This window comes from Sander lucioperca, chromosome 11 (assembly GCF_008315115.2).
Source record: "Sander lucioperca isolate FBNREF2018 chromosome 11, SLUC_FBN_1.2, whole genome shotgun sequence".
In the NCBI taxonomy this organism is placed as follows: Eukaryota; Metazoa; Chordata; class Actinopteri; order Perciformes; family Percidae; genus Sander; species Sander lucioperca.
Window position 1 is genome coordinate 6,143,689 of NC_050183.1, and position 13,403 is coordinate 6,157,091.

Here is a 13,403-nt window from a genome sequence, read left to right on the forward strand (position 1 = left end):
ATACTGTAAGGCGAGATAAAATAAGAATCTACATGCTCCTATGTGAGTACTAGTGGTGCTGTAGCGCTTTGATGGTAAGCATGTGTCTGAAAAAACAATAAACCTTAAAACAGGGCGGCTGGGAGAAAAAGATGGTGCAGTAGCTCTTTGTATGTGGAAAGCTGATACCCAGTTAAACTGTCTGTCTCTCCCACACACTACAACTTAATGAGACAGGGTGAGGTCACCCCTGACTCCACAAAACACACTCCACACTCTCTCCTCCCTGGATTTAAGAAAACTCCCTTAATACAAACTATCACTCTGCACTGGCAAATGCAAAACTCTTAAGGACTGTACAGGTTGTGATAAAGGTATTGTTACCATCATAAACAATTTCCCTCCAGGAAACTAAATGTGGAAAGTGGAACTGTTGAAATTCAAGTTGAATCACCTCCTCAGTCAGTCAACTCACCTTCAACGATGATGGACTCGGCGGTGGAGGGAGCAAGGGAAATGGCGTCTTCGTTGCAGCGTTTGGAGCGGAGAGCATCCGTCTCATCCATCTCCCCAGGGAGGGATCTGAGGGACGACAACCACAGGTCCAAGGTGGCATACATGCTGACACTGAGCCAAACTTAATCCCACTAGCTGGTGGTAGCTTAAATACATTTAGGAGCCTACATGTGCATTTACAGGTCCACAGTAACAAATACAAAAATGTTGCCATAAAAGAGAAACCCAGACAGCTACATGTTTATTTCCTATTTATTGTTGCTCATCTATGACTCCCCATCTTGTGCTTGTTTACACCTTCCCTATGCCTCTGTCTGTCTCTCCCTCTCTCTCTCCCACAGCCTTACCATCTCGTTACACGTGTCTTACTTCTGAGAGCCGTCTAGACTCAGTTTCATAATGCTGTTATATTAGAAAAGACAGCTTGCCTTGATATGTCAACTATAAATACACATCTTACGATGGCATAGAGAAAACAGTATTTCAGCATCAAATAATCTAAAAATATACAGCATTAACATACAGCAGGTCCTGTAAAGGATTATACATTTGAGAGAAAGAAAGATCATTTTTGTGGTGGTTTTTGCACTCCAAGTAAAAGTGAATCCTGTCATTCAGGAGCAATCTTTTTTTCAAGGAAACTAGCTACAAAGAAAGAGAGAAATTAAAAAACAAAACAAAAAAAGCCTTTCAGTGGAGGAGTAAAAAAGTCTAACTTGAAAGGCAGAGAAACTCACCCTAAGCTGTTGCGGTGACGGAGGCTGTGGCCAAGGCTGGAGGCTGTGGTGGAGCTGGTGTACTGAGTGCTAGGTCCCGACGGACTTATGGTCATGCCTGGGGTGCTGTGAAAACCTGGGTGGCCATCCAGGGCCTGTGATGAGGCTGGGCCCAAATGCTCCCGCTGTCTGTCCCGGTCTTTTAGCGCTGGGGAAGAAAGACGAGGGACAGGTGAACGGAGAAAATGTGAGGATACAGAGGAGGGAGATGAGGAGAAACGAGGTGAGGAGAGAGAGAAAGGAGAAGATGACCAGCGCAGAGCAGAAGAGGACGATGAGGACGAAGAGGCAGACGGGTGCTGTACGCGTCGACCCCAGTATTTTTTCAGCCAAGATCGAGGCAGGGATCGGAAGAATCGACAGGTGATCAGGTCGCGGTGCATCAACACTCGGACACCAACGTGTCCAGACAGACCCCACGATGAGGCGGAGGAAGATGGGGTGGAAGAGGAGGATAGGTTAGCAATACTGGAGCAACCTTTGGAGGTCCCCGTCATTTGGGTAGCGCCTTTGGTAACCGCTAGCTCCATTGTTAATATCTCAAGCTAGGAGGAGCAGCAGAAGGAGCTTTGTAATAATACAAACGCCAAGGTAAGGTACAATAATCTCTGTCGCAGTATCAGTATTATTGCTAAAGTAATTAGTGGTGTGCCTTCACTGGTGTAAGCCGGAGACGCAGAGGAAGGCACAAAGCCTGGTTTATATATGCGACTCGCCCAGATCCTTTATATCCGAACCCTCCTGTTCTCGTAATTTCTGATTCTCCACTTTTCCTCCATTTCTCCCTCCCCATCTTTCCGACCCCCTGCACGAGCTACTGATTGGCCAGAGCAGAACAAGAGAGAACTCAGGTGTGGTTGACAGGACTCCAGCTGTTCAGAAGAGAATAACAACTGCTCCAGGAGATTAACTTAAGCTGCTGTCTCCTGCGGGTTCGATCACATGCAATGATGGGACCTGCTGAATGTTACAATTAGTACTATATAGTATTATCACTTGATAATAAATGAAATCAGTCTTTACCCCTTAGCATTCCACCCCTTTTTTCTACAGCGGTAGATGTGGGGGACAGGGGATGTTTAGGGGGTGATAGCAGGTCGACAGTAGAATCAACATAGCAGTGGTATCAAAGATCCCCTATACTAAAGATAGTGCATCTCAAGCAGCACCAATGGTATGAAATGGAACACACTTCCTGTCTCCTTAATGGGCGTGGCTTCATTTGAAAGTGTAGTGAACGTCGTGTGGATGGATGAAAAGTTATTTGTATAATTTATTAATATTTTCTTTTGCTAACGTAATATGTAAGACATATTTGACATAATGGAAATTAGTTTTTTTTAGGGTGTTTACGAACGTTAGTTGACGTTAGATTATCCGTGTTGCCAGATCTCGCGCGAGTTTGGTCCTGAGACAGAAACAGGTCTCAAACAAAGTTAATTTTCTCCTGATGTGTCCGTCTGAAAAATGTCATTTTAGTGTCAGAATGTTCTGGAGATATGTGGCTTGGGAAAATTGGGTCCAATATTTACTTTGGTGACTATGTGGCGAAAGAATCGGTCATAATCTTTGTTCACGTTCACTTCTCTCATTGGAATCAATATACTCAATATAGGACCTGCTGCTAGTCTCCTAAAGAGGCGTGGCCGTGGCGGAGCCCACGTGACACAAATACAGGGAAACTACTCAGTTTTTCTAGTCATAAATCAGAAACAAAAATGAATTGATTAATTAATTAAAATTGTGAAAGGGCTTAGTGCTTACATTATGATATGAGTTTATGATGGCTATTCTCGTGCTCACTAACAGTATGTCTAATTCGTTTTTGCAGCAGTTTTTGTTACGTAGATTTGGTGCCCAATTTAACCATTTTATACCACTCGAGAATTGATAAAAAGGACAGAAATCCCTCCAAAATACCACATTTAAACATCATGACCTTGAGGAACACCACAGAAAAATCCATGCTGTGATTTGGTATCAAAACCTTTTGACATTTGGAGATTTCTGCAAGAATTGCATTTTTCGGCAAATGGATAGCAAGCACTTCTGTTCTGGAAACTGCTGAGAAACCCGCTTATTTTCAATATACCTAGGAAAACCATACATCCTCTGAGTGCCCTAGGTCTCTAGTTTGTGGTTATAAGGCTGTGATTATCCTAGAGGTCACAACAGGTAATTTTATACAGTGACACAAGTTTCAGAAAATGGTCTCACTAAATCGAAATGGCTACTATGGGGATAAACATCATCACACATGATTACAATTGGTCTAATTGAATCCACAAGAGTCTCACCTTACCAGTCATAGCCAATTTATGCAACTCTAAGACCCTAGTATGCAGAAATATTCAAATCACCATTTTTTCTTCTTTTTTTTAATAGGCGACAATAACATTTATACTGCATGAGAAAACATGCATGCTTATTGCCCAAACTGCGTATAATTAACATTAAGTGGGCATGTCTGTAAAGAAGAGACTTGTAGGTACCCATAAAACCCATTTTCATTCAGATATTTTGAGGTCAGAGGTCAACAGTCCCCTTTGAAAATGGCCATGCTAGTTTTTCCATCGCCAAAACTTAGCCACCTTCCCGAGAAGCTAGTATGATATGGTTGGTACCGTTGGATTCCTTAGATCGTCTAATTTCATATTATAGCAACATCTTAACTAACTTCACTATGTCCAAATTTAAGCCTGGTACAGCCTCTGAAAGACAAAAAGTCAGCCGGGCCCGCTGATGGGCCTTCGGATTGGCAAATGTGAAAGAGAATTTGCAAAGATTACGGTTTTTGTTTTTGTTCGTTTCTCTCACCTCCAGGGCGGGTCGTAGTGCAATAGACATACAACATTAAAAGTTAGTTAAAAGAAATAGCAGCAATTCTTGATCTTATGGTTCAGACAAGCCACTGCGTCCATGCATGCCGCCAATCCATCTACCACTGTGTATAAATAGTACAATATTACAAAATCTGTACTGGGTTTGAACCAGAGGTAAAGCTGCTGACTGTTGTTAACAATGGCCAATCATCACCTTTGCCTACAGTCTGTCGGAGGCCAATCACCACCTCTATGCTCAGTGTGTAGGCAGACACCGCACGCACGCACGCACACACACACCTTCCATAACCAAAGCATCCATCAATGTATCCCCCCCTAAATCAATTGATACTATGGTCACACACACACACACACACACACACACACACACACACACACACACACACACACACACACACACACACACACACACACACACACACACACACACACACACACACACACACACACACCAAAGCATCCATCAATGTATCCCCCCTAAATCAATTGATACTATGGTCAGTCATGCACATTCTGCTTACCAAGATTAGGAGATCCTGAAGTCCTCGGTGGAAAATCTCTCTGTGGAGAAAATAAAGAAAGACAGCATTTTTTTTTTAAGGCCATTCACTTCTTTTAAATTGTATGTCTACTGCAATCACATGGGAAAAGTAACTACATTTACATACTGTGAATCGTTTTTTTTTTTGTTGGTTTTTTTAAATCGAGAATCATTTTTGAATTGAAAATCAATTTTGAATCGAATCTTGAGCCTAAAAATCGATGAACTGAATCGAATCGTGACATTTTCTGAATTGTGCACCCCTAATGAACACCACTCTGACCATGACACATGCATGATATTAAATTAATTGTCTGTGCCCCTGATGCAATGTCTGACCTTATGTGTATATATCTAGTCTATATATGCAAAATAGTAGAACACATTGGAAGGGAAGGTACTAGGGTGACTTCACTATAGCCTTAGTCCCTGTTTTTCTATGCTCCAGTGTAGTGTTTACCTTATTCCTGCTGCTGGTGCACTCACCCAGCAGAGACTTGCAGCTCTTGTGAACGTTCACAGCACAATCTAAAAAACAGCAGGAACAGGAAAACAGAGTCAGTGTTGCATTAGACACACAGAGTATACAGTACACAGAGGCAACAGCGGTGGCTTCTGGATTGAATATGGAAAGAAAAAATTAAAACAGTAGAAAAAGTTTGAAATTTCAAAACCAATATGACAGCTCCCTGAAGGCAGTGTTCAAAAGTAAAGACGACTGTGAGTGATTCAAACAAAGCACTGCAATGGTGCTGAAACAAAAGTCTGGAGGCATAGCTTTTTTTTAGCTGCCTCTATCAACAATCACAAAGTCAAATATTTGTTTTTTAGACAAGTATTCTCATCAAGTCAAATAATCACTTCTGGCTCCATGAGATTGGTGCTTTATTATCATAAAATATTGTATTTTTTCCTCAAATGAACATAAAATTGACAAAACCATCAACAATCATCTCCCTTGGCACCTTAGCTCATGTTGGCAATTAATTGTGGTTAAACAAAGAAATGGCGATTACTTAGAAAACATTGCGATTAGACAATTATGTAATAATTGTTACAGGCCTACGTACAAGATACAAAGTCACACTTTAGACAGGCCAGGCTCTCCCTTTATCTCAGTAATAGGTTTTGCTTTTTGTCCACCATTCCCCCTGTGGTGAAAACAAAGCTAAGCTGTCAGGTTTAGATGACATGACTGATTGTATCTCAGCTGATTAACACACAGATACCATTCAAAGTTGTTTTGGAAAAACATACTGCAACGGAAGCCTTTCCTGAGGGACTAGGCTGGCCAAACAAATGAAGTTATCACTATGCAAAGTCAAATCCCAACACAGCCAGGTAACCAGGCTGACGTGGACAAGAAACATATGGCCTTCGATACAAAACATACAGATGAACACAGGGTAAGAAATACATATACACACTAAAACGAGAGCTGCTTCTCTGTATAGAGACTGATCAGTGGAAACAGGGTTGGTGAGTTTAACAGCCTGATACAATGCATCTATTAGGGAAAGGCAGACTTTAGCTGCACCGAGTGGGTCACTCATTCCAGGAAAATACCAAATAATCTGAAATTAGAATCAGAAACAAATAGGGGTTGGAATCACCAGAGGCCTCACGATACGATATCATCACGATACTTATGTCACGATACAATATTATTGCGATTTTAAACATATTGCAATATTCTGCAATATTACCTTTTTTCCAACTTCAAATTTTTCCCAATTTCAAATTATGTCCCCAAAAGAAAACTTTGTCAACATCTGTTTTATCTAAAAAAGAAACGTTTGTTCATCTCACTTCAATTTTATTGCTGCAAAATGGGATTGTCAAGCAGACAAACTGACACACATATATAATAAAAGATCAATACTTGGCGTCTGTGTATCGATACAGTGTTGCCACGGAAAATACTGCGATACTATGCTGTATCGATTTTTTTCCCCCACCCCTAGAAACAAATCATGTGTTATTGTCTTGTGTATGTTTATCATTCACTGGTGTTAAAAAGTGCTCAGATTTTTTATGACAACAATGGTCTAAATGTCATATTTTTTAGTTTACCAGTTATTTACTCAAATGTAAAAATGATTAGTGATCTAAGTGGAGAAACTAACTCTAACTTGAACGGTAGCTACTGTTTATGAACAGGTTAGTTTTAAAAATCAACTTTCCCCAACACTGCCCCCTTTACATTCACCATGTTACACAGCAGTATTGTGATTGTTTGAATCTGGCTGAGTAGCTTGTTGACAAAAGTGGCACTCCTGTGAACAACACAGTTTAAACATGACCCATTCTAGCAACTTCCACTAGCTGCTGTAAAGCCTACAGTAAAGGCCTATACTGCATATTCCCCGTCTGTGTGCCAGTACAATAGAGACAATGACAAAAAACCCCTCATCCTGTGCAGTAAAGGCATGAAGCAGTGAGAGATAGAAAAAAAAAGGTGCATATACAATGTGAGTGTTTGTTTAATCTGTCTTCTATCTTGCCCTTTTAGCTCCAGCCCCAACCACTTTTACTCTATTATTTAACTTCATTCATAATCTCTAATCTACCCCCACTGTCTCCCTGTCTCTGGTAATAAATGAACAATTACTGGCTGAGCTAAAGGAAAAGAAAACAGAAACTGGCTTCTGAATAATCTTCACCAGTAGTGCTGTGCCTGTCTTTGAGTTGGATCCAGCAGCAGTACTGAACTGCTGCACTTTATGAGTGCAAGCCCAATTAATCCCAATGTAGACACAGAGGAGTGCATAGTTTGACCAAAAACACCAAATATATACAAACACCTTTTCAGAACTGATTTCTTAAGATCAAATAGTCCTTGTCAGATTTCACTCCGTTTTTTTTTTTTACCTTTAGATGGAAGACAGTGAGTCAACACACTATTCAGCAGTCATGCAGCCAGACTCAAGAGATCATTTTCCACCTCGCTCCAACTAATATGCAAAATTCCAGTCTCCATGCCAGCCTGGCTCTTTCAGACAAGAAGTATAACAAGCCTTCAACGTCTAATAAAGTTTATCAAGCCAGTAGTGCATCTTCAACAAAGCACAAACACACACTGACTGGGCAAGGCTGGGAAAATATACCTAAGAACAGGAAGAGATAGGAGATAAAAGACAGATTAAATAAAATGCCATGCCATTGCAACAACATCCCTTGAAGTCATCACTGAAGAACTCAAAAGTAAGCCATTTCTGTTTAGGAATGTGTGTAGAGGTGATTATACTCAAACTGTATTCAGAAAAATTTTGCTTAATGAAAGTAAAAAAAAATATCCTAAGATAAGCAAGAACACCCTGTATTCTGTTTACTGATATCACAGAGCTTATCAGCAATGACTCTTTGCAGCTACAGACCACCTCGACGTTTGGTAATAGCACAATACCAATACAAGTGCTGCACCCAAAAACTGAGTCACAAACGACAGATCAAAGTATACAGCTTAGACATTAGGCCACTATATACCAATTCATATCATCAAGCGGACGTAGTGGCTGAGTGCAGAGAAGCTCTGCCACTCTTGAGCAATGCAATAGGTTTCAGTCACTCGCTCATGTCAGCAGCACTGTGGTTTGCAGCTGATCCACGGGGCCCTCAGCCCCCCCATCTAAACCACCACCACACCCAACATCTGCTGACTAGTAACTACCCTATCACACAAGAAGCACTTGTGGTGTACAGTGTACAGTTCATTGAGTATCTCATAAACAAGTAAAAATGCAAACGAGGCCTGCAACTGCGATCTATAGTGCAGGTTGATAGATGAGCAGCATTTTTGTTTGACTTGCCCTGGGTGGCGAAAAAAGAAGCTTACCAACAAACTAACAGAAAAGGGAAAATAAAAAAATCAAAACAAGTTCAAAATCACACAAAAATCAAAACATTTGAACTTTTTTTCATTCAGAACACAAGACAAAAAAAAATAGTTTACTAGCAAAACTTAATGTGCAAAATAATCATTTTTCTCGATTACTGTTTTTGTGATAGCTAGGAGCCCAAATCGTAAATGCGATTACATTTTGGATTAATTGCACAGCCCTACATTAACTCTTATAACAGGAAACTTAAAAGTTGTTTTATCATATTGCCTTCAAACTGTCAGATTCAAGACAGTGTGTTTCCAAGACTGGGGGTTTTGCAAGTTTCAACGCATTAACTAGGAATTGGGTACACCGGTAGTATAGGCCTGGGTACCAAATTCAATACTTTTTAGGCTCCGACCGAATTGCCTCTAAAGTATTGAGTATCGAAAAATGCCTTGTCATTCAATACCCAGTTTCAATACCTAAGGAGAAAATCTCATCAGCGTCAATGAGCCAATAAGCATGCAGCATGCTTCTACTAAGATCTAATAATGCTTGTGATTGGCTGTTTAGCATTACACGTAGGCCTAGTAGAGGCAGGCAGGAAAAATCTACTTTATGCACAGAAACGAGGCTCACTGAGTAGGAGCTGAAAAAATAAATAAAAAGATGTGTGCCGTACTTCTCCTAATGCTGTAATTTCTTTTTGTTTTATAAAATTGGTATCAAAAAAAGTATTGTTTAGGAACCGGTATCAAAGTCACAGTATTGGTATCTGTACCGAAGATTTTTGACCGATACCCAGCCCTACCGGTACTTCACATTACTGATGACCATTTCCTAAAACATGGTGTAGATTTTTAGATGCTGGTTTTGATTTAGTTCACTAAACTTGCAGACTTGAATGTGCTTGAGATAGGCAATTCATCACATATTTTACAAGCTGTGTATTTTTGCCAATCTTATGTTGGAATTGTGCTGTAAAACTCTTCTTGCCGGTGTACAAGGACACTCTTATCTAGCTGCACCGTTAGACGAGCAGCCAAACAGCAACCTTTTAAAGCAAGAAAAAAAACTAACTTCAGATGGTGTAGTTCCACCATTTGAAGTGAAACTAACTTGGATAGTAGGTTAGGCAAAATGTTGTTGTGGTTTCCTTACACTATTCTTGGTATAGTATAAACCTATGTTAAAACCACATATGCCCCCTACCACCCTATGCAGTTCATAGAAAAACCTTGCTACCACAAATGAGGAAAAGAGGTCACAACAGCTGTTTTGAAAATATTACTTTTTCACACAGCAGCCGAAAACTGACATCACCTGCTTGGTTAGTATGTAAGAGGTTACTCTTAATTCCCTGAGATAACAGTGACAAAAACATCAACACTTGGGGCAAACCCTGCAGCAGCCAGCCAACCCATGACATCATCTAGTGAAATAGGAGGAACTGGGGCTCGGGGAGCGGTTTACTTAGTGAAGTGAAACATCTCCACCGGTCACATTTCTCACCCAAATAAGAGGGTCATGATTGCCATTAGAGACCAGTAGCATACAGATAATACTATAAAGGGGAAGCTTGGGGAAAGCCAAGGCATAATTATATCTAGATATATGCTGAGAAAGTCAAAGATCAATTATTTTACTCATTCATCTTATTTCTCCTCTGCTGATTAGCACCCTTTATGGGACCTATTCTGACTTAATCAGGCCAATGGATACCATGAGAAGTAGATGATAACAGGTTTGAGGTGAAAATCTTCTGACAGGTACTCAGAGAATGTAAATGGGGGCAGTCAGACTTTAAATCTAGTAAAAGGCAGACACCCAGAGAGTCAGGCATGCTGGAGGACAAAGCAATGATGCATGTAGAAGTGGTGTGCTAACAGGGTGAGATGGGTGAGACCCAGAGTCAGTGGAGTGGGCTGTTATGCACCGGCGGACCTGCCAAGCACAATTAGCATGTGACCCAGTCAGAGAAAAAGCTTAGTCCGAACAGAGAGGTAGAAGAGTAAGAATTTGACACTCAAGAACAACATAATTTAACACATCGAGGATTATGGCGTTTCATAACACCGAGCCAGTTAGCTGCCCTCTGAGCCAACTACTTGTATAACCCACCAGAATACAAACAAGAGAGAGTTAAACACAGCTTTGACTCACACGACAGATCACGATCAAACTGAAAATGTGAATAACTTGTACTAACATTTGAATTTCCCTTCGTATTTAAGGCAACTTCTGAGCAGGCTAGTGCATTTCAACAGCTGACTTCGGGTATAAATAACACAAGTTATCTTGGAAGCTAACGTTAGCGAGCAATCACCTGTTGAGCTCCATGCAAAGTCTGCAGCCAGCAGCAAAGACAAACTCCCAAAAGACCCACATAAAGTGAAACTGAAGGGAAGTTGTGCAACATTAAAATACGAAGACAAACAGAGTCGATGTGGTCTGTTGTTGTTATCACTTTAAGTTAATTAAACTTAACTAACATAACTAAATAGAAGCTGTTTAGGAAGGCTAACGCGCTAGCATTACGTGGCTAATAGTTAGCTAGCTCTACGTTAAGAATGATTAAATATGGGCCAGTTTGTGATACATTAAATATCGAAGGAACCTTAGAAGTGTGTTCCCCTTGTTAACACAATAACTCAAACCAGACATAACACAAAGCCTACAGAAGAAGAATGTAATATATGTAATCTGATTGGGTATGATTAGCATAGCTATAGCTGCCTAGCTAGCGGCCAGGATGCCCGAAATGTCCATTGAGCGAAACAACGGGAGTTATCCACCTGATCCCGCTTGAGACCGTGGCTACAGTAGCTGCCTCTTACCGTTCCAACAAGACCCGGGTTTGTCTGAATTAGCTGCACCCAGAAAGGAATGTAGTCTGTCCGTAAGGTAGATAAATCAGTTCGGCCATTGAGATCAACAGCAACAAGTATTCCACATACTTGGTTTTGTCCAGTTTTGTGTCCTACTCTCACCGGGAACAATCTCTGGCATACAAACGACGCATTCCACAGGCTGAATCCCCACAGGGCTTGGTTCAAATTAAAGGGACACTCCAAGGAGACACGAATGGCCTTTTCTCTTTCTGGAGCCCTGTTAGAGATTTTTTGGAGAGGACTATGCTGAAATCATATTAAAAGGTTTTGCAACTTTGGGATCTAATATAAGTGATCCCCAAAGGGTAAATTCCACATGGCCATAAACATTTCATTGTTATTGTAGTTATTTATAATATGGAGGATGACGTTATGTTTGTGTTTCTTCTCCTTCTTTTTTTTTCTTTTCTTTTCTTTCATCTGATTGTTTTTATGGTTAGCTGTTTTCTGAGTTTAGTAAGGCATGTGTGTGTTTGTGTGTGTGTGTGTGTGTGTGTGTGTGTGTGTCAACAAGTGTCAAAATGTAGAATTTGTAACTTAATCATTCTCGGCAGCCATGCTTGATTAGTGGGGAATTGTCTCAGAGGCAATGCAGGAGAGATAGATGTGTTTCTGGTTAATGTCTAAAGAAGCAGTGCAGTCTGAATCACACTGGATGTGTGATGCTTGTGAAATATGCCAGAACAACTTTGTTTAATAAGCACACTATTAAAAACAATCATACATTATAACCCCTTCTGCTAGACTGCAGGATTTATAAATGTCCTGGACATATTATGGCCTTTGTCTCCCACATAACAGGAGGAGCGAGGAAACATATTCGGTTACAGCCAAGGAATAATGAAGTGGTAGCACAGAACGACTAACTGCTTCTCCCCTGGCACTGCTGGAAATTGTCCAGTTCAAAGAAAATGAAATGGCACTAATATTGGGAACAGTTCTGTTTCTTTGTTCTTTGTTTGAAACTGAAATTGAAATTGAAATTTGGTGATGTGAAATTCTCCACCAACAGACCACATGGCTTAGGAGAAGACTCTCTGAATTACAATAATGTCAGCAGATGTGTGACATAAGTCCAGCTGTGTAATCAGGAAATATCCTGTTGGAGTATAAAAGTATCACTTTCAAAAACCTTATACAATGGATCTATTACCAAAGGCTGGGGTTAGAGTTATAAAACACAACAATCACTTTTTAACAAATTTTACCCCACCCATTTGATCACTTTAAACTCTTTTGATTTCATTGATACATGGCCTTTTTTTTTTAAACATATCTTATAATAAAAGGAATTACTCCTGCTATTTCAAAGTACTATCACAGTCTGACTTCCTGGATCAGAGTTTTTCCACTTTACTCACAAACCCTCTTACATGTCTTTCAATAGGTATTGCAGTCTTATCAGCTGACCTGCAGGCTGCATAGGAGTGACATTAGAGAGACAGAAAAAAGAGCTACGGGTTGTTAAAATGTGACAAAGCAATGACAAAGCAACCCAACACACAAAAGACATAAGAAATGTGGAGAATATTTCAAGCCAGAAAAACAAAGTTAAGATGTGCTGTTGAGTCACATAAACAACTGTCAGATGATGGTGCTAATGTATCAGATAAAACATCTAAACAAGTGAGCTGAGTTGTGCAAAACTAAGACCCACAGTGATGATGCAGTGTGAAAAAAGTGCAGAGTGAATTGCAGACTATGTCAGTGTGTTTGAGTATGAAATACTGCAGAAGTTTAAATGCTGTTAAAAGAGGAACTGAAAGGGAACACCATCTTCTTTTTAGCAGAAACACGCAAACGAAAAGCCACATTCAATATGATGAATGGCATGTACTGTGAATATCACTTTCTAAGTTATTATTAATGCTGTAATCTGCCACATAACACATATGTCAACAATTGTAATAAAATAACAAAAGTCAGAAATACTCATACCTAAAAAGAGTATTTGAGTGTTTCCTGAATAATTCATGAATGTTTTATGATTTATTACAGCTTCTGGTTGGGTGTGTGTGATTGTATGTGGGGTT

General features: G+C 40.2%; 1 protein-coding gene across 3 annotated transcripts in view; it reads right to left on the minus strand.

Moving 5' to 3' along the window:
- arhgef18b (rho/rac guanine nucleotide exchange factor (GEF) 18b) overlaps positions 1 to 13,403 on the minus strand; it is a 43,736-nt gene that overhangs the window by 20,673 nt on the left and 9,660 nt on the right. For all 3 annotated transcript variants that reach the window (XM_036007286.1, XM_036007285.1, XM_031307126.2), the window contains 4 exons: positions 5,116 to 5,183; positions 4,636 to 4,675; positions 1,233 to 1,419; positions 455 to 561 (listed from right to left, as the gene is read on the minus strand). In XM_036007286.1, coding sequence (XP_035863179.1) covers positions 455 to 561; positions 1,233 to 1,419; positions 4,636 to 4,675; positions 5,116 to 5,183 — 402 coding nt within the window. The remainder of the gene's footprint in view (positions 1 to 454; positions 562 to 1,232; positions 1,420 to 4,635; positions 4,676 to 5,115; positions 5,184 to 13,403) is intronic.